Source organism: Loa loa, assembly GCF_000183805.2.
Source record: "Loa loa unplaced genomic scaffold supercont3.143, whole genome shotgun sequence".
Taxonomy (NCBI): Eukaryota; Metazoa; Nematoda; class Chromadorea; order Rhabditida; family Onchocercidae; genus Loa; species Loa loa.
This window is the reverse complement of record NW_018108323.1, coordinates 46,806-67,583: the sequence shown is the minus strand read 5'-3', so window position 1 is coordinate 67,583 and position 20,778 is coordinate 46,806. Positions and strand designations below refer to the sequence as shown.

Here is a 20,778-nt window from a genome sequence, read left to right as displayed (position 1 = left end):
ATGATCAAGTAATTATAATTGCTGATAGGTTCTTATCTTTCATAATATCGGATGAGGTTTACGGTAACTTTTACTATTTGATACAGGAAAGTTCAAGTGCTGCTTCTGCACTGATGAAAAAACCAGTAAAAGAAATTGAAGTGTCAATACAGTTCCTGCATGAAGTAATTCGCACTGATATGTTTGAAGTACTTATTGGCAGCACCAATGCCCTTTTTGATTCAGTTCTTTCCTATATATCAACATTAAAATATCCTGTACCTCATGTTCAGGTCATTTTATACATTTCATTTATCAGTTTATTGTATAGATAATCACATATATATAATTCCAGATAATAAACGTATAATTTTCAAAATTTTCATTTGATAACTTTTATTCATGATGAAATTTGTCTGGTTTTTCAGGATGCCCTAATAGCATTATTGGATTGGATTGAAAACAAAATCTTATCAAGTACTATCTATGATGACCATGATACAGTGACAGAGCTAGAAAACTGGGAAAACGATAGAAGTGAAGGAGCACGTCTAGCTAACGAACTTTTAAAAGTTTGTAAATTTTATTTAATATTTCTAGAAGAACAGTCTAGTAAGCAAATGTGAGCATAATCATTAACAGTTTTCAATATGCTAAATTATCGAGATTACATAATCATCGAGTGGAATGCGATTTGATTACGCAAAGAATTTGCAACATTGCATCGAAAACAATTGTACATTGGCTTTCTCAAAGGGATTATGCCTACCAGTTTGACTAATTTATGCTTAATTAGGTCATCAATAGATTTGGTTATTTTGCTAGTAAATGGTGATGTCTTCTGGAGATGTTTGCGGTTGTCCATCCATAAGGAAATAACAATCCGGAAATGTGCTTATACCCAATCATTTTGTAAAAAGCATTAACAATTTGTAGGCTATTATGGAGATCAATGAAAAACCTAGTTCAAAACCTAGCAATATCAATCTATTTGAATTTCATGAGGGACATCATAACACATCTGTAGCACCAAATAATTCGAGTTTCCACAGTATATCTAGTGCTGATACATCTTCCTCCTTAAATCACTCATCCGAAAATGTTGGTCAGTTTCTTTTCTCTTTCGTCTTTCATCTTAGTCAACAGTATCTGGGTAGAAATGTTATAGAAGTAGATAGTATCCAATCAAAAACGCTTTTAATTATTAAATGGCAGTTTCATAAGCCTGGGAATATCCATTCTCGAATTAATTAGGATTGGTAGCTTGAAAGTTAAATGAAAGTACAGTAACTTTGTTATTTAAATTACGTTTAATATTGTAATTTAGAAATCATAATAAATATTATATTTTGATTTTAACACCGATCAGTGCATGCTTAAATAGATTATTTTAGTTATTGGCAAATTTCAAACATATAATTCACTTTTTTTTAAAGGGATCATAGATGTCAGCTCGATGGATCAAAGCCTCGATGATCTCTTAGCACAACTGAATCTTCATCAAGTTACAAAATTTGTACCAATTTTCCCACAGGTTGAAAATGAAGACAGTGACGAGGATGACTTCGATATTATTCATGAAAAAAGGTACTGAAAGGTCCGATATACCTGGCAGATCACTTTAATTTAATAAAGTTTTTCGATTCGTCTCTTTTTTTACATTTATGAAATTACTCAATAAATTATTTTGCAGTTATGGAAACTAAATTTCATATATGAAAGAATATGCAGAAGATATATATCATTTAAAGAAGGATAAATGAGTAAGCTCGATGTATAGTGCTAGGATTCAATGATCATTTCAAAGAAATCTTTTTTTTTCTACAATTTCAGAGAAGAACGTGAAGAGAAAAAAGACACGAAAACTTGTGAGGAGGAAGTTCAACGATTGTCAGATGGCAGTGAAATAAGGACACGGAAAACGAGAACATTTAATATGCAGCAGAATAGCAAACAGGTATTTGAGTATTTTATTACTTATATTCCAATTACTTATTACGTTCCAATTACTTATGTATTTCATTACTTATATGCTACTTATATTCCAATTTCCATTCCTTTTTCAATTCAAGTCATAATCGTTTCTTTCTCGTTGTTAATTCATAACTTTAGTTTGATTAAGATTCATGTGTAAGTGAAATAATGAAAAGATGCAGGTAACAGTACGATCACATGGTAATGGAGGTGATGAGATTGTGAATACCTTTCATGACGGCAATACATCATTTAACGATGATTTGGCAACGGATGATTTTTTTACGAAACCTCGAAACTCATTCCGGTACAACCGCTTGGATGGAGTTAAATGTCTGGATGATTTACTAAAGACGACAGATAATGCAACAAATTCGGATGAAGGCATCTCGCAAAAAATCAAAAGTGTTCAGCATACAAATACTGTTTCCCAGTAAGTTGTCGGCATATATTTCTTTTTTTGAGGGATTTTATTTTTTATGAGGGGTTCTAGTTTTACAAAAAAAAGTTTTTTTTTGGGATGTTTTATTGCGAATCTTCCAGAAAAGTATCGAAGACAGCGAAGAAGAATGGGAAAATTATTGCAGACGATGCTGCACAGAAGATTGATAAAAGTGAGCTAAATGCGAGACAAGTGGAAACGTTTAAGGTGATGACTTATATAAGGAATGTTTCAGGTGAAGTTAAATTAGTCCGTAGTAAGTGGTTTCCTTTTAAAGCACAGTTCTGAAGAAAATATCGAATGAAGGAGTTGCAGTTCCAGTTCAAGTTAATTCTTCAACCAAATTAGCTAAACTGATATCCAGGATGTTGAGTTATTGGACCGTCGTGGAAGCGGTTCTTACGAAGAGCATAGTACGGTGAAAATGGGTCTCACCAAATCATCATCCTCACCTCCAATTCCACCAAAGCAACGTCATGTTATCCAGTATATGCAGGTAATTTGTATAACCTTGTGTATCCTATTGTTTACTAATTATTATCAAATATAGCTACATAATAACCAGTGCTATATGTTATGGTGCTGATGATCGAATCTTCATCTATTTCTCCAGTTCATTTGATATGTTTTGGTAATTAAAGGTTGCTAAATGAATTGACCTAAAATTAGAAGTGAGGTTGAAATTGCAGACTTTTGGAAACAAAAGCGAAGATCAGGATGATTTCTTCAAAGGCTCGACACTTGCTTCATACATTTTGTTGAATGATAATTTGCGATACCACGAAGAACAGTACAAAAAAAGGATTTCATTCGAATTTTCATTATCCAGTTCGCCCTTTCTCCTTTCAGATCACCTCATTCTTCCCTCTTCCTCTCATTTCATCTCCTCAATCAATTTTGCTTTTCCGTATTTTGTATTATCTCTCCGGTATAGTGTAGTCTACATATATGCAGAAATTACAAACAGTTCATCAGTTTCATGCCGATAAATTTATTCATTTCCAGCCTCAATTTATTCTGTATCAGTTCCGCTGCATGAATCGTTTTTCTTGCAGGAGTAGCTGTATCAAATCAGAACTTCTCCGATTTGAGCCAATTGTTACAGTACACTGAAACTGACAGGATTATGCTGCCAAAACGATATATGGATGAAGTAAGAAGTCTTTGTCATTTTATTTTTGAATTTAATTTGCTTATACCTATGAAATGGTCTATTATTTGTATTGAAATATTGGCCTATTTCATGCAACAAAGTTTTAGTTTTCTCTTTTTTGAATGTAGAGAACAATTCCTCTGAAATTCAATCATACTACTTATTCAAGTCTTCGAACTTCCCCACTGCTTTATTGCAATATTTCTTCCATAATAGCCGGAATACACGCCAGTCATTAGCGTCTATCGATCCTACGAAAAGGGTTAATGATGCTGACTGCTTGGCCACTTCCTTTAATCCTCAGTTTACTGTCGGTAATTTGAATTTTTAGCTACTTTTTAAGCGTTGCTGATAAATGTCGTAATAGAATGTTAAGCTAGGTCTTGAAAGAGGAATTTTCAGTTTTTTTTTTTCGGACTTTGAATATTTGAAATGTTCGTCGTCAAAAATACAATTCGCAGACTGTTAGCAAGTATGTGCTATAGAATGATGTCGCGAAAGGAACAACCTCACTGGCATGTTCGGAAGCTCCAGAAATTTTGGAATGTATTGATGTGACAGACTGGTTAATGCTACGAGCACATGATGCACTTTCCAAACCCAACGAAGTAAGCTTACTTTTTTCGTATCGTTATATAATTACAAAAGCCTCTTTACATTTCCGTATTGCAATTCGTCTGCAGGTTCGTGGTGGACCTAAAGATGCGTTGATTGCTTTTGCGACCCAGCCATCAGGATCATTACTTTATCAAGAGGCTTTCCTTACAACTTATCGCAGTTTTGTCAAATCAGATGAACTTATCCAAAAATTGATTAAAAGGTATAAGTTAAATAGTTCATCTCTTCGATCTATCAGTCGCATCGAAATAATGGTATATATCTAATTAAATGTGTAGAAAGTTTTATGATTGTATACTTACTACATATTGTTAGAAAACAATTGCTGATGGATCCAAGGCTTCATATATTCCACGTATTTTTTCTTTTTTTTTTTAAGAAGCTCCAAGTTGTTTAGGTATTTGTATATGTATTCCATAAAAGAAAGGCAATCAATAAAAGTAGCTCGTCAAACTTTTTCAATGTTGGTACGAGTGGTTGATGAGTTGTGCGCGGTGGAACAAACGCGGAAACTTATTCGTCTAATTACAAAATTCATAAGTCGCCTTGTTAAAGACGAAAATTACACCTTTGCAAGGATTTTGAGGTTATTCTGTACAATTTCCATCATTATACAATGAATAATAGAGAAGTTCCAAGTGATGATGACATATTACTGTGATTTCTTTTTATTTTTAAACGTGCTTCCAGGAAAAGACTAATGTCACAAATGGACCTAAAGTCAATAAAAAGATCTGTGGCGACATCAAAGGAACGAACTAATATGAGAAACCTGAGCTCAAGGCATGCTTTTATTCCTTTTATCTCTTATACAATTCATATATAACATTTTCTACTTTAGGCAATTAACAATTTTTGATATCCGCTCCGCAATAATCGCCAAACAAATGACTTATTTGGATGCAGAATTGTTCCATATGATTGAGGTGAAATTCGAAACTTCAATTATGAGCTTCTAACAACCTAGCACACTTCCAGACGCGGAAGAAAGAAATTCTGATATGTTTCAATTCATGGTTTCAAAAATTTTAACATGTATTTTTTTATGAAACGAAGAATTTCCTGTCATCAGCAAAGGGTACTTTCAGCCAGCTGAAATGCTTTGGTGGGCACAAGAACAAAACGAGAAAAAAAGTCCAAACCTGTGTCGTTTCACCGAGCATTTTAACAAGGTAAGATGATTATTACTTCATAGCCATCACGTTCACCATAACATCTGTTTGAGTATTATCTGTAGGAAATAACGATGTAAGCTTTAAAATTCCAGTCGATCAATAACTCGCCTGCTGAAGGTCCAAAATTCTTCCTAATGAAAAAATGAAACAGTACCACGAGTCTCACAAATTTTTGTCATTTCTGAAAGAAATTTGTTTTAGGTCTCCTACTGGGTTCGAACTCTTGTCTTGACACCATGTGAGCAGAGAACACGTGAAAAAGTGATGTCGAAATTTGTCAAGATAATGAAGGTACCTTTCCTCATTTCTGACTTTTCAGGGTTTATCTATGTTAGTCTTTAAGTAAATCGTGAAGGGAAATCTGAGCAAAATATGGGTTCATTTAAAAATTTTAAAGATGTCATTCATTTGAAGATCTCATTCAAAATATCTTTAAATGAATGAGACAAATATTTCATTCATTTAAAGATCGGTATGTTCGAGAATAACATTTTGTAAAAAAATTGAAGTAGGGACAAAACTACTTGGCTAGGTCATGGAAGTCCAGGTCTCCAGGTCATGAAAGTGCAATCTACTGAAGATGGATTACTAACAATCTTAGGTCCTACCATGCCGACCCTATAATTGTAGGTCGAGAGGAAACCCCCCATCAATCATCTTCCGCACAGTAGCACATCTTGCAACATCTTTGGACTGTGTGAACGTGTTGAAGAGTGGAATTTAACATGACCTGGAGAACAGTAGTAAACGTTCTCTGAGATTGGATGAAAGTCGAAGAAATATTGTAGGAAGCAAATTTATTATGTCACTCCCACTCAATTATGTTCGCCGCTGTTGGATTTACTTGCTTCTTCACCGGCTAGATAACGCCAAGACTTTTAGAATCAACTACATTTACATGTCACTTTGAGCTTTGCGACAAAACTTGGAACGATAAATAGCACGAAAGAGTACTTTGGAAAGATCAGAACTGGAAGCGAAAAGACAGAAGAGATCAAATGACATCAATAGCAGTAAGAGTTCGTCCAAAAAGAGGATGAAGCGGAGATGGACTTGGAATGCAAAAGCACCAGATCGGTTAAATTAATAGATAAGTGACGTAAGCCAAGGAACATCCACTTTCGCAACACTTTCATCCAAAGCGATCATTGCATATTACGACAAAAAATACGAATAAATTTCAAATTATTCGTATTTTTGACACCAAGTTGAAATTTCTCACCAAATCATGAAGGACGACAATGATCCGCTATCAATGTCTCGTTCAGAACTTTTTCAGGACGGGAGGAAAAGGCAAGCGCAATCAGGAAGGCTGCACTTGATGATCATCAAGTTGAGTAGAAGGCCTATAAAAAGAGGACATAACTCGAATGCTCAATTCTCTGCTCCGTAAAATGATGGGAAGAAAGTTGAAAGGGAACCTTGACGATTTACAGGTTGCTGGAATTAAAAAATGATCTACTGAGAGTGGCTGAAAGAGAAAGCTTGGATGCGGGAGGGAACTGATGTTGTTGCTGCTATACCATTCTAGCAATGGACCTTATTCAAATTACATATTGATGTCTTTTCATCTCACCTGGTGGAAAATTCTACCTTCACGGACCACTGAACAGCAAAATGCCGCCTTCACTAGAACAGACGATATTAATATAGAACATGTCTAAACCGAAGCGTATGAAATACGCAAATTCCTCACCGCTATGCTTTCTCAATATTTCATCGAAAAAAGCAAATCATATTGCTATATAAAAAAGGCTTGAGAAAGTCGACTAAGGGAAAGAAAAAAATTTAGGTTAGACTGCATGTGGGAAATACAAGTAAATCACCGGAGAAGACTTGTTGCGATTATAGCGGCAACACAACACTAAAAGACCCAAACGTTCATGACATTTGTATGCCTCTACGTCAACAGTTAAGTAGCAAGAAAAGTTTCAAATGTAAAGATCTAAATGATACTGTTGACGTGATTTGTTCACTTCTTGACCCCGAAGAAATCCTATAGTTGGATATCTAAAATGAAACTGAAATTAATAAGCTGAATAGTCCACGTAGAAAGCAACCCTTATCGTTATCTTAAAGATGCTAGATGCTGTTTGTTTCCAAATTTCAAAATATTTCTAATTGCAGCATTTGCGCATTGTGGGTAATTACAATTCCTATTTGGCAATCTTATCAGCACTAGATTCGGGTCCCATTCGGAGATTAGATTGGTCCAAACATATCACCGATCTCTTGAAGGAACACTCGGTTGTGATGGACAGCTCACATTCCTTCCGAAATTATCGCACATTGCTAAGCGAAAGCCGTCCTCCATGCTTGCCATACATGTATGTAAGCTTCCATTTTCAAAACTTTTTTTTCTCTTTTTTGTTTATTAGATGGTACAATTTCAATGGTGGTTTTTAGAGGAAAGAATAAATTAAAAAATGAGAGATAGCAGGCATTTTAGATCCTGCACATCATCACAGATATTATCCCTCAAAACGATAATTATTTTGCAGAGGACTTGTTTTGCAAGATCTAACATTTGTACATATCGGTAACAGTGACTATCTCCCACCAGAACAATGCAACGGTAGAAAGAATCTCATAAACTATGGCAAAAGATGGCAACAGTTTGCAATTTTAGACAGCATCAGATGTTTCAAAAGCTGGTAAACGATGGGATAATATTGTTTGATCTCCATCTCATTCATAATTAAAGCCATAAAAGACAGATCGGCTTGATACAACTGATCGTTGCTCCGTTGTCATCCTCCTGGGGTGCATAAAAACATGAAAAGGGGATTTTCGCCATGGAAAAAAATTTTTTTTCCTATTTTGGGAAACGATAAGCATCTTTTACAGGAATTACTCGATCGAAAAGGATGAAAAGGTTATTCAGTTCTTTAATGGATTCAACAATTACTTGAGTGAAGATGAGATCTGGGATCTATCAGAATCAATCAAACCGCGAACACGGAAGAACAAATGAACAAAACCTCTGAGATATGTTAAATCTAAAAACATTGAAAATGATAAAATTATAAAGTATCATGCAAAAATTTATTAGCAGCTTATTACATTACATTGAAAAGAAATTCCAATTATTGAAATCAATTCAATGAGTAGAAAAAATTCCACCATCATTATGGTATTTTATTGATTACAGTTTTAATAGATGATTAATTTAGTTGTCCATATAGCCCAAAAAGCCATTTCATCTTCTAGCAAGGCATTCTGAAAAACTGATTTTTTGGTGCTCCAGTGGGAAGCTAATTGGACTAATTTTTGAACCTACAACTCTTCTAATACTGTTATCGTTGTACAGTAAACGTGATTCGATCAATAATTAAATGGGATAAGAGAATCATGATTTAGTCACATAATTTCCATTAATTTTACACAAATGATATGTAATTCTGGGAATTCTGGAAAGAATGATAGCAAGAAGCATAATGGATAGCATTAAGGCAAAAACCTAATGGAGTCAGTGACACTACCTGGTAGGAAAAAGAGGTTGCAATTCGGGCCAATATTATAAATATCAAACCAAGGTTTGCAACAATGATGAGATTTCCGCTTTCGGTACAGTAATATCAATGTAACGTCTCTCCAGCTCTGTCTTTTTCACATTTAATCGGGAATTCTCTATTCAAAATGAAACAAATAAAACCGGCTTATAGGGAAGCAGGGAAGAAGTGGAAACGGCAGTGTCCGTCTTCACAATCATCCCTTTCGTTGTCCGGATATCCTCATTCGCAATGGCACGCAGTTATCATTCAGAATCTATTTCGCTCTCTGTCGATAAGTAAGAAAATACTTCACTGATGAAGCGGAGAGAGCACCAAGAAACAGAGCATGTCACCTTAAATAATTCTGCATTTCAATTGCAAATATCAATGACAACATATGCTCCCGTATAGGTGTATTAATGTTGAGGTTTGCACACCAGAAGTGGAATATTTCCCGCGGATGGAACAGAGTGAAGGTGTAATAGATATTTCCCCGTGAATACTTCTACCTTCTCCTCCCCCCCCCCCTCCCCCCCCTCCCCCCCCCAAAAGCATCACAAGTTGAACTTGAGGAGCCAATAATCTGTACGAGCTATACAGGGGGCTCAGCAACATTTCATTACTGTTGTGCAATACAATCATCAGTGAGACAATGAAGTGAGTCAGTGGTTTGGATTCATCTTGCTAGGACGGTGAGTAGGCACTGGGAATCCCGTGGAAGAGAGGATTTATGACGTACGAGGGAGGGTTTGCACTTGTGGTTAACATACATTGGGTGAATATGACGACATTAATGAGGAAAAGATGTGTTCCTCATTTTGGAACTTCAGGTGTAAAATGGGAAGAAACGAAGAAAGGGATGGTGAGGAAACGATGAACGTCACGAGTGACATTTGCAGACAAGTTGTAAGTATCAGTAATATTTCGACGAAATAAACTCCTGACAAACTTGACCGTAGTCGGACTGGAAGTTTTGTAATTCTTCTGGGACACAGGGATGTTATGCACTGTAAATGGGTTACCGACACTCCCGGTGTAATTCTGGTAATTTGAGATGAATGTTAGAAGAAATGGACAAGAAGTTAGAACTAAAATATAGACACCGAGTAATGCAAAAACAAGAGAAAACGCTTATACTATGATGTCAATTCCCCCCCCCCCCCCCATTATGATTGATTACTGGTTACTGGGCCATTTTTTACATACAAAAATTATGAAGTAACAACAGGAAAGGTAAAAGAATGTGATGAAAGTGAGGGAAAACTTGTTTCGATTTAGATAACCACTACTCTACTATGAACTACGTTAATTCTTAAATGGAATACCGAATTTTCGAATATTCTTTTATTCATTCCAGTTTGTTTGAAACTTGTCCAAGCTTGAATTTCGTGTGTTGACATTTAAATTCGTTTTTCTTTTAGGAGACTACAGGTATATCAAACGAATTGACTGGGTGTCAGGTATTTGGGTATGGAATTGGGCATTTTTATAACGATTTGTGTGCTAGCATGTGGTTCACATATTTTTTGTTATTTCTGGAAAAAGTGATTGTTATGCGCAGTTCTGTAGCGGGCTTGATCATGTTAATTGGCCAGGTTTCATTCTATTTCTTTCGTTTTTTTCTTCTCCAGAATCGACTATATATTGATGTCATGAAGAATTAAATGGCATTTCATGAACATGCTATTGCTACTATAAAAGGAAAAAAAGGAAAAGCGAAATTATTTGTATTATTAATTACGTCCACGTCATACTGTTCTGGATTTAAAATCTTAAATGGTAAGGTAAAAGAGAAGGATGGTGTCATAACAGCTGTCTTCATGGAGTAATATAAATAAATAAATTGTGGGTAAATAAATTGGCGCATAAATAAATTTGTCTTTAAATAAATAAGTTTGCGGTTTTTCTGTCGTGAATTAAGGGATGTGATCCTTTGCTTTTTTACAGTTGCATCTATTCGAATTGGCTGTGAGATACCTTGGCATGAATGTTGTCAATTAGTTTATTATAGGCTACCGATGCCTTGAGCACAGCCTTCATTGGAGTTCTGAATGACTCGACATCGGCACCGCTTTGTTTTCGACGTTGTGGACAAAGGAAGTCATGGCATGCTTTTGGTGTGTTGTTTGCAGTTCTTTTTTATTTTTTTATATAAATGTATAAATTTATTTAATTCCATAATGTGACAAACGATTCGGATGCATAATGCGTAATATTTCTAAATAATTGTGTGGAATATTAGGATGAGGATTTTGAAATGCTGTATGTTCTGCTTTTTTGCTGGTGAATGAGTATGTGTAATTTTTCTTTACTTTTGATGGAAATATTTTTTGACTGAGTAAAGATAAAACTGACAACAGTTATACTATACTTTTCATTGCAGGTACCCTGTTAGTGACTTCTTCATTTGCATTTATTTACAATAAATGCTTCATATGCGGTTATTCAACGACTGATTGGGGACTCTTTGTCTGGTATGCGCCATATGTAATTGTATTTCAAATAGGATGGGCTGCTGTGCAAGTAATCTTTTTGTGTTTTGTTTGTTTCACATTCTTCTCTGTAAACTTTGGATGTATTGTAGTCATCAAACTGAGTTAAGTGCACATTAACATTGTCCGTTCTATTAAGCTTTTTCAATATTTAGAAACTTTAATTTTTTTTATTGAGAGCTAAATCACACAACACAATGATATATTTTGCAGATCTCACATTTGGCTTTGCTACCGGAGCTAACATGTGATGAGAGCCGTCGAACGACGATGAACTCCGTTAGGTTGTTTCTTATAAACCGATACAGTCCATATATCAAAATGTAAAGAAATTACCAGATGTAATTTTCGTTTTTCCTCTTTTTTGCATCTATTGTTTGTTTATAGGTATGGATTCACGGTTGTTGCAAATTTAGTTATTTTTGCAGCACTTTCGGTAATGTTATATTTTGATGATAAAGGCTCTGCAGTTGGTCCAATGGATCTTCGGCACTTTAGCGTAAGCTTTCTGCGTTCTTCACCAACAATTTTCAGAAAGTAACATTTTAATGAAACTAAAATGAGCTTTATACACTGCATTTCTAGACAATGTCGGGAATAGTTATCATTTTGGGACTTTTTACTCAAATTGTTTTTTATGCCGCAACAAAAGAACCTTCAAGAATAGGTCATGTTATTGTATCTGCTCAGTCGCGGTATCAATCTGGAATCTTACGTTCATTCAAATTATCATTTCTCAAATGGATGTGTCGTTTTCAATTTTACCAGGTAGTGCTGCATTTTAAGAAATTTTAAGTCTTCCAGCGAAATAAAGGGACATATTTTCTGGAAATTTGCAGAAGGAATTGCTTGCAATTTGGATTATTCGATTAAAAGGAGTGGTTTCAAATGACCAGTAAACGAAAATCGAAATTTTCGTGCAGTGATGTGGAAATTTTTTTTTAAAATAACTTTCACAAGCGCTTTGCATTTAATTTTCTAAATGTTCTTCATGCAATTGGGAATTTGACATCAGCTAAAATACGTTCTTATTTATGATGTCCAGGAAGACTGCTAATTTCCCAACAACAATGTGCTTGCCAGTCTGGACTGTATTAACTTCTTTTTTTTGGCTATTTAGCATTCTACATTAGCAAACTAAAGGCAATTTAACAGCATGAGCAAAACATTTGTGATTAAATTTATCAATGTGATTAAATTTATCAATGCATTTCGAAAATGTGTTCAAATGTAACAGCGGTTAGACCAGTAATTTATTCTGCAAATAATACCGTCATCTGAAGGCAACACGTTTTATGCTTAATTCAGAAGTTATTCGAAAACAATTTTAAAGGAACGCTATATCCAAGTTATTCATTAACAAGTTTTTGAAATTGAATATCATACTTATTTTTCAGGTTGGAATGTTGTACGTACTTTGCAGATTGTATATTAACATATCGCAGGTTTATTTCCCTTTCTACATAACACATTTACCGAATCTTTCAAAGGTGACTTGATTGTCAACTTTTTCGTTGCTAAATCACAGAAGACTTTCTTGCACTGTTCCTTGAGATATCACACGCTTGCTTTTATAATTGCAACTAATCTACTTAATGTATTGATATGATTTGTTGTGCTTCCAGATGTACGTTGCTATGTTACCGATGGTCTCTTATTGTTCGTCACTTCTGATTTCTTCCCTGACTGGTTTATCTTTTATAAATCGTCGATGCAACTTGGAAGTGAGTTTTTGTATCTTGCTATTCGTGCAAAGAGAAAAGAAAGTGGAGTAAAAATGGAGCAGCCATCAAAGGCTGGTTGATCTAGTCGTGATTTAGAAGTTCTATTTCTTCCGTACTGCGTAGTGTCTAGAGTGGTCTTAGGTGCCACATATTTATAATGGAGATTCAGTGAGTTTTTTGCTTAGTATATATTTTAATTAGTTGTCATATGCATGTCCAAGATATGAAAGAGATCAGTAATATTTGCGGCGTTCATCGCGAGAGTTACTGATCATTTTGATAGAACTAAGAGTTAGTATTGTGAAGGAAATGCTGTGGATGAACACGGTAGCTAAGATTTTGATGGGAACAGCTCCGACGTAGAAAGTTCGGCATATTTTCAGGCTTTTTCAAATTTTAAACCTGCATGGTTATTTTGGTGTTATCTTGCAAGAAGGGATTACGGCAAGTTTAGTTTAGTCTAAGCTCAAGCTCATCCATAAATACTCTGTGACATATAATTTTGTACAGTGTGCTTCTTTCCGAAATTTTGGGTGATTCAGTGTTTGAAGTTTAAAGTGTATACTGTTATTCTCTTGTTTCTACGTTTTCAGAGTTTAGCTTTACTGGGATGTTTTTGCGGTATTTTAAGCTGCTTGGTGATACTGTTCGATACATATTTTCCAGTCCATGTAACTGCTTTTCTTCTGGGTGTAGCCCAAGCAATTTTGTTAATAACTTCACTTTCTGCAGTGGCAAAGCTCATTAGGCAAAATACAGTAAGTTACTTATGATTTCTCCAGCTTAATATTTCAAATTTTCTTGAAGCCTTTTTGAAATTTTATTGTAATATGGGAGCAGTTATAACATATAGGCGATCATCTTAAATTTTCAAGCACGATACATAAGATCAGGTTGTTTAAACGGGTGGTAGTCAAACCAGCAATTGAGAAACATAGATATACTTCACTCATTAATCAGATAGATGTTTTCCTTCTGTTTTCTGGAAGAAGAGATGAAGCCTGCTTTTGCCAGCAGCTATCAGTTATTATGCTTATTTCAGCCTGTTTTTGCTTCATTCTTCCCGTTCTTCTTTTTTACCATTCTTCTTTTTTGCGATAATGCAAAAAAGCTCTGGAAAATACAATTTAAAATCGGGAGGAGACGGTAGTACTTGTGTAAAATGCTCAAATCGCGTGAGCTGAACTAAATCTGAATCAATACAAAGTAAAGCCATTTCAAGCTTATCTTTTTTTGCTATTTTCATCTTGTTTATCCTGTCATATTTGTGTTAAGCTTAAAATATTTTTGCTTGTTGCTTTTAATATCATTTTGATTGAAACGAATGCAGTGAATTATTTTTTTTGCAGGAAAGTGGTGCCTTTGTTTATGGTATTTTCAGTTCCATGGACAAAATTTCAAACGGATTAGTTTTGCAAATGATCGAACTATTCAGTCCATCATGCTTCACGTTAGTTCACTGACAGTCGATCCTATCCTCTTTATTTATCACACTCCAAAAGACTCTTCTAATAATAAAATCCGTTGTTCAAAGTAATGAAAGAGCTACTTTGCAGAACGAGTAAAAGTGCAGTTCACTGTACAAGCTTCTATCGAATGGTGGTTGTCGTTGTCCCCAGCACATGCCTTTTGATTGCGTTCTTCGTGCTCCTGTCTCTAGTTATAAGCGAGAAGTGGAGAAGCAGGAATCTTTCAGTAGGTATGAATAGTTGTAAATTGATTTTTATACATATTGCTATTTGTCATATTTTTAATTTTATTGAAATTTCAGGAGCTATCTGAGGATTCATTGTCCAGTGTGAGTTCGGATCAACAGCCGCACAAGTGAGTTGAATTTCCAGATTCTTCTCAAATTGAATACAGCTTTAAACTAGAAGCAAACTTATTCAGTGAATCGCATGTGAAGTGAAATTTTACCTGAAGTTAATCAGTCTGCTCGCTGAACAGTCATTTTCAAATTTGCATTTCTCTGTTACACACAAGCATTGCTGAGGTCTATGGGTTATATTTGTAAGTTTATATTGTATCACTGGGTATGAAGGCAGTGACATCTTTTTGATGCAAAGGTTCTTTGCATTTAGCAAATGTAAACTCATTGGTCTAAATAACGGTTATTGTTTTTCTGATGTGACTGCGTGAACTCTTTTTTTTTTTTGCAGCTTACATTTCTCCTGTGATTTCTTTTCTAATAATAAAAAATTGCTCTAACAGTCTGAAATGTATTTTTTACAGCGGGCGAAAACTTGCTGCTATATGATGGCATACCTTCTTCTAACTTTATCGTTCTGAATTCACGTTTTTCAATTATAGTAAAGTAACCACAGATTAACATTCTCAAAAAGTATTTCGTATATTTTGAAGCTATCAGTAGAGTCGATCGTATTGTAGTCTAGGATAAACGAGTGGCTTGAACCATTTATTCATCACTGATTCCCATAAGCAGATTTAAATAGGAAATAGAAATTTCGATTTCAGTAGAATAATTTTACACTTGCAATAAAAGGAAAATTAAATTATATGGATAAGAGCGCAAATATGTTCTTCCACTTCTTTGTTCTACTGAGCTGGAAATGCACGTTGAAACCCCTTCTTTTTATTGTTCGAATTTACTACTTTTACTTAGTATGGAAATAGTGCTGATTAGACGTACTGGAATGGATCTAATTTATGGAGGATTTATGGATTTATAGACACAATTGTATGGTAAAATTCAAACATTGGCAGGAAAGTTTTTGTCTAGAAGTAAGGTTAATGGGAAGTAGTTCAGTTTAGTTTCTTCGAAGGCTTCTACTGCACGAGTATTGGCACATCTGGACGAGAAAACCAGGTTTGTATTGGCATCGAACCTTGAACTATTTTCAGCATTTGTATCCAAACTGGTTTTATATCCAGTTTTGTTGGTGAAGAAAAAAACTGGACGGTCGAAATATTGCTCACGATAAACGATAACAATTCAAACTAAGGAGGTTGCCAAGCGCCAATAAGGATAAATTGCACAAATTAAACATTGAAAAATTACCCTGGAATAGTTTTTTCAACTTTCAATAAGGATAAGTTAGGTTCACAACATTTCTCAATAAGTAAAAAACAAATTGGCTGTTGGTTAGAAACTAACAGCTAATCACATCCTCTCGCGCACATCTCGCCATATTCCTAATACCATGTTGGACCTTTAGAACGAAATTTCTGCAATTGTCGTTGTCCATATGTGATGTTTAATTTGTTCTGCAACAATTTAACCATCACCTATGGATAGCGACATTCACAAATGCCGTTTAAGGGCCACCCACGAAGTTCTCGGACCATAATTGATGTCGCCTTGATGGCGCCTGCCATGCCTCCGAGTCATGGAGCAGTGAGTTCTGTCCAGCGAATAATGCGATCAATGAAGAGGCAGTGGTGTCTTATCCTACCTAAATGATGTTATCTTAATTTTCTTTATGATTCTTATCTTGCCTGGCGCTAGCCTATTTTATCACCTCTTGAAGGTATTCGAGATATTTGCTCACTAACGCAAGTTGTTGTTAAGATGTGGTAGTAGTACAAATAAGATGTTAAGATGTGGTAGTAGTACAAATAACGATGATAGATGTCTGCGTTTGAAAAACTAAATTAGAAGGATCTTGTAGCAATCGCAGAGAAGTAACGCTTCACATGTAAGTATTCATTATATTTCACAGTAGCATAATCTTGGAGGCATGTTGTGTCAGGGTAAAAATCTGATGAGACATTGTGATCTTCGAAAGACATGCTTATACATCACCAAACTTCGCTTTAACCTAAGAGCTTGCACTCCATAAGAATCGCTATGTATTTCCTTACTGAGACCGTCAGATTCCTGCTCCTATCTTTCTAAATGGTTTCATTGAAGAAGAAGGGACGCTTTTAGGATTTCCGCCGTTCAGGTAATTCCTTTTTGGATTTCGGATAAGGATGAGCGCTTATTTATAGGGAAGATTTACTAATATTTACAGACAATTACTACTTATGGACTAATTTTGGTAGCATTAGGATGCAACGCCTTCAAAAGGAGGAGACAAAAGAGGTTTTCTTTGTCTTTGTCACTTCGAGAAAGTTCTACTTGATTTGACCGCGAAGTTGCTGCATTGAAGAATGTTACTTCTTTATTAGCAGCTCTTCGAAGCTCTTTTTTACCAGCATTATTCGCTCACTATCAGTGGATTTGTTGTTTTCATTAAGCAAATAAGGATGGAATAATACCCTGTGAATTTACCATTAACCGCATTATTGTGAAGAATAGTGATGGTCAAAATAATGCTGCTCTTTGGGATAGAAATAATTTAACGGAGCATCAAGGAAGCATTCACTGGAAGGAATCCACGAATGGAAAACTTCTGAATTCTGCATTCAAGATGATTTCGAGTGTCTGGAACTGTATTTTGATGAGTAACATCATTTGAAACAGCATTAATACTCTAAAAAGCGACCCAAACACTTGCAACGCAGGATTTGTCATTTATTTATAATATTTGGCGACCATTATAATAAAACTTACTAGAATGATTGGTGAGTAAAAAGAAAAGTTTGAACGAGGCACGATAATATATGAAGAAATCAGAATTTGTCAAAAGAATTTCAAAGCTTCATCCGGATTATTCATGATTAGGAAGGACAACTAAATAGGCTTTCTGGAAATGAGATATAAATATCAAAGGATCGTGCAACCGTGGAAGTACGCACGAATATTGATGAGCTTTAAGGTGCAAATTTGGAAGCAATCAAAAATCGCTTCAAACAAATACATGTTACAAAAAGTGATAGAGAAGGCACGAAAATACCTCGAATTGGTGGGTTATCACAAATATCATACTAAAATTTTGTCAATCGGCGATTAATTTTTTGCAAGTTTGCAGAAAATTGATTCTGTCCCATTGGATGATGCAACTTGAGTTCCGACGAATTAGAACACTTACCGTAAATGCTGCGGAACAAAAGTAATCTCAAAGCTGGTATTGCTCGCCCTCACAAATACAAAAAAAAAGGAAAAAACTATGTCAAACGGTTAATTTCTTCTATATGACAGGAAATCAACGAATGATAACAATTTTTTGCGCAAATAGCAGTAATTTCATGGCGTATCAGTCAGCTAAACATCCATTCCTAGTTTGCATCATGATATATAGCTGTAGTCAGAATGCACATATAAATATTTACACATCTTGAATGAAATAAAACTCGTTGTAAAGATTGAGATGAGAGGAATGTGCAAAATTGTAATCACAATCCCAGTTCTAATCGCACTTATAATAATAATCATAATTGTGATTAAAATCGTAATTGTAATTGCGATAGCAATCATAATTCCTAGGCATAATTAAAAGTCGCTGCTGCGATCCTAATCATTTAACATGAATCGTAATTACAATCATAACTACAATTAGAAGCATGATTGTAGTTGCAATTATCACTCATAATTCTCAATCGTAATCGTATTTGTAGTTATGATTACAATTACTTTCATAATCATAATTGTATTCACGACCATAACCATAAGTACAATTACAATCACTGTCATAACCGTAGTTATCAGTCATAGCCAACTGTTACTGCTGTTACGGTTATAATTATGATCATGATTACAACGATGATTGTAATTACCACAATAATGGCAATTATGATTTGATTACTCCTACACATACCTTCCAATAATACATTATACGTTTTTAGCTTTCTTATTTGTTTCCGCAATCAAGTCATTGATTATGTTCACCGTTTCTGCAGAAGTTTTACCTTGAACGAAGCTGTCGTGGTCACCTCCCACGATGTATACATTGTTTTCGTCGGACACCTGTAACTGCCTTCCTATCTTGTTTTTTATCACTTCTCTATTCTTCTACTTCAATTTTGACGCAACATGCATACAACATAACGGGAACACTTTAAACTGAAACTCTTAGAAAAGAATCATTACCTGTGAAATGCCGTAATCAGAGCCAACATCCTCCTCTCTTGCGGCTCCTTGTTCTGCTCTTATTAGAGTTATCAGTCCTTTAAATTTTCGTTCTGGTTTGTACCTGAATGATTTTTTAATATTAAAATTAATCCAAGGTAGTGATTAATTTATGAGATTTTAAAAAACTAATCGTAAAATGATTGCTGAATTTTACAGTATTTGTTCAGGTGTAAAACCCACCCAAGAACTCTAGTATTTTGTCATAGTGAGCCTACGTATTTGCAATAACTTACTTATCAGCCATAACAAACTTGGAACGCATCGCACAGCATGCGAAGTCAATAGTATCAGCTGATTTGAAGAGGCCTGTCGTCATTACCGTGTCCACAACCTTCTGAAAAAAAGTTTTAGTGGATTTCAAACCATGCAAAAAGTTTAGAATCTTAGCACACAATATGTTCAATTACGTTGCGACTTATAGATGCTAAAGCAAGAGTGTGACCTGAACTCGGGCTTTAAATCCAGGCTGTTGTAACAGTTCAACTCGGAACTTTTTGTAGTCAACATTTGCAAAGCGTAACGTCATAGCACACATAATTTCAGATTCAAAAAGTGGATTGTTGACAAGTGTATCACCGGTCACACCAAACGCCATTCGATAAACCTTTAATTCATGGAACTTTCCAAATATTATAAAATTATTGAAGCAGCAATTTTAAAAATTGAAAATCAAGAAAATTAAAAAACCGAACTACAAAAACGAACATTTCTATAAGTTTGCATATAAAGATGAGATCCATCAAGTAGTATAAGTCTTTCAACAGAGTTCGCACCATCACTTTCCTGGAGCATTGTTGCCATTTCGAAACCAATACAAGCACCATAGGAATAACCTATTATACGATATGGTCCTTCCGGTTGTATCTTTTTCATTTCCTGTAAAAAATTTGCTACGATTAAATTATCTGAAAAGGTTGATCTTCCGCGGATATTACACATATACACAATAACATTAATGCATACTCAGATTAACAATGTTTTTAAACATATACCAATATATATTTCTGTGCAACTTTTTCAATTGAGTCTTGTGGTACTTCCCTAGTTGACTGGAAACAGTATGCCGGGAAGTTGCACTTCGACATAACTTTCTTCAACGGTGTGGCAATTCCTTCTATTGAATGCACAAAGAACGTTGGTGGCCCAGTTTCAACTTTGTTACATTTTACTATAAGATCCATTGGTTCAAGGTCGTTCACATCGACCCTCATCCTAAACAAATTTTAACATAATACTATGTGGAAAATTGAAGAAGAAACTTTAACTCTTATAAACAGAGTGGACAATATCTGTGAATGATGATTGAAATTTTATTGACCCGCGTTGAACTTTAGCCATAATCACTTTCGCGATAAAAAAAGGTTAAAAAAACTTACTTAAATAATTGATTCATTTGCCTTTCAAGTTGTTCGACAGTGTTTTGTTCAGCTTCCTTTTCACTTTCTTTCTTCAGTTCAAGTTCAGTTGTTTGTAACACTGTTGAAGTTGTTCCACCAGAATCTACCAATTGTTGAAGCTTATTTAACGTCAGCTAAAAGTGTTGTATTTAAGTTTTCTCAAAAACAATAAATCACAGTATTCCTAAGGAATATTTCCCATTGACTATACTCACACGCATTATTATAAGTTACAGATTATATATATATATATATATATATATATATATATATATATATATATATATATTATATATTATATATATATATATATATATATATATATATATATATATATATATATATATATATAGTAT

General features: G+C 34.7%; 4 protein-coding genes across 4 annotated transcripts in view; 3 read left to right on the top strand and 1 right to left on the bottom strand.

The window, feature by feature from the left end:
- LOAG_17875 (rap guanine nucleotide exchange factor 1) overlaps positions 1–8,398 on the top strand; it is a 10,802-nt gene extending 2,404 nt beyond the window's left edge. The window contains exons 4-22 of the mRNA XM_020450537.1: positions 87–272; positions 408–551; positions 916–1,084; positions 1,416–1,566; positions 1,813–1,936; positions 2,136–2,386; positions 2,497–2,602; positions 2,760–2,891; positions 3,085–3,223; positions 3,451–3,548; positions 4,034–4,156; positions 4,232–4,368; positions 4,564–4,752; positions 5,008–5,092; positions 5,255–5,338; positions 5,543–5,632; positions 7,469–7,668; positions 7,843–7,995; positions 8,189–8,398. Coding sequence (XP_020305769.1) covers positions 87–272; positions 408–551; positions 916–1,084; positions 1,416–1,566; positions 1,813–1,936; positions 2,136–2,386; positions 2,497–2,602; positions 2,760–2,891; positions 3,085–3,223; positions 3,451–3,548; positions 4,034–4,156; positions 4,232–4,368; positions 4,564–4,752; positions 5,008–5,092; positions 5,255–5,338; positions 5,543–5,632; positions 7,469–7,668; positions 7,843–7,995; positions 8,189–8,315 — 2,688 coding nt within the window. The 3' untranslated portion in view covers positions 8,316–8,398. The remainder of the gene's footprint in view (positions 1–86; positions 273–407; positions 552–915; positions 1,085–1,415; positions 1,567–1,812; positions 1,937–2,135; positions 2,387–2,496; positions 2,603–2,759; positions 2,892–3,084; positions 3,224–3,450; positions 3,549–4,033; positions 4,157–4,231; positions 4,369–4,563; positions 4,753–5,007; positions 5,093–5,254; positions 5,339–5,542; positions 5,633–7,468; positions 7,669–7,842; positions 7,996–8,188) is intronic.
- Positions 8,399–9,672: 1,274 nt separating this feature from the next.
- LOAG_05415 (hypothetical protein) lies at positions 9,673–14,879 on the top strand (the record flags this gene model as incomplete). Its single annotated transcript, XM_003140954.1, has 13 exons — positions 9,673–9,741; positions 10,257–10,430; positions 10,847–10,952; positions 11,219–11,358; positions 11,541–11,611; positions 11,715–11,826; positions 11,913–12,095; positions 12,725–12,817; positions 12,953–13,051; positions 13,645–13,809; positions 14,401–14,501; positions 14,608–14,746; positions 14,823–14,879. 13 exons carry the CDS (start codon positions 9,673–9,675, stop codon positions 14,877–14,879), a joined length of 1,509 nt encoding a protein of 502 aa, XP_003141002.1.
- Positions 14,880–16,319: 1,440 nt separating this feature from the next.
- LOAG_05414 (hypothetical protein) lies at positions 16,320–17,907 on the top strand (the record flags this gene model as incomplete). Its single annotated transcript, XM_003140953.1, has 2 exons — positions 16,320–16,450; positions 17,727–17,907. The coding sequence occupies 2 exons, from the start codon at positions 16,320–16,322 to the stop codon at positions 17,905–17,907; spliced, it is 312 nt and encodes a 103-aa protein (XP_003141001.1).
- An 818-nt stretch (positions 17,908–18,725) lies between these two features.
- LOAG_17874 (BcDNA) overlaps positions 18,726–20,778 on the bottom strand; it is a gene marked incomplete at both ends in the record, with an annotated part of 6,709 nt that continues 4,656 nt past the window's right edge. Inside the window, 7 exons of the mRNA XM_020450536.1 lie at positions 18,726–18,860; positions 18,984–19,086; positions 19,259–19,359; positions 19,468–19,629; positions 19,731–19,901; positions 20,018–20,237; positions 20,402–20,556. Coding sequence (XP_020305768.1) covers positions 18,726–18,860; positions 18,984–19,086; positions 19,259–19,359; positions 19,468–19,629; positions 19,731–19,901; positions 20,018–20,237; positions 20,402–20,556 — 1,047 coding nt within the window. The remainder of the gene's footprint in view (positions 18,861–18,983; positions 19,087–19,258; positions 19,360–19,467; positions 19,630–19,730; positions 19,902–20,017; positions 20,238–20,401; positions 20,557–20,778) is intronic.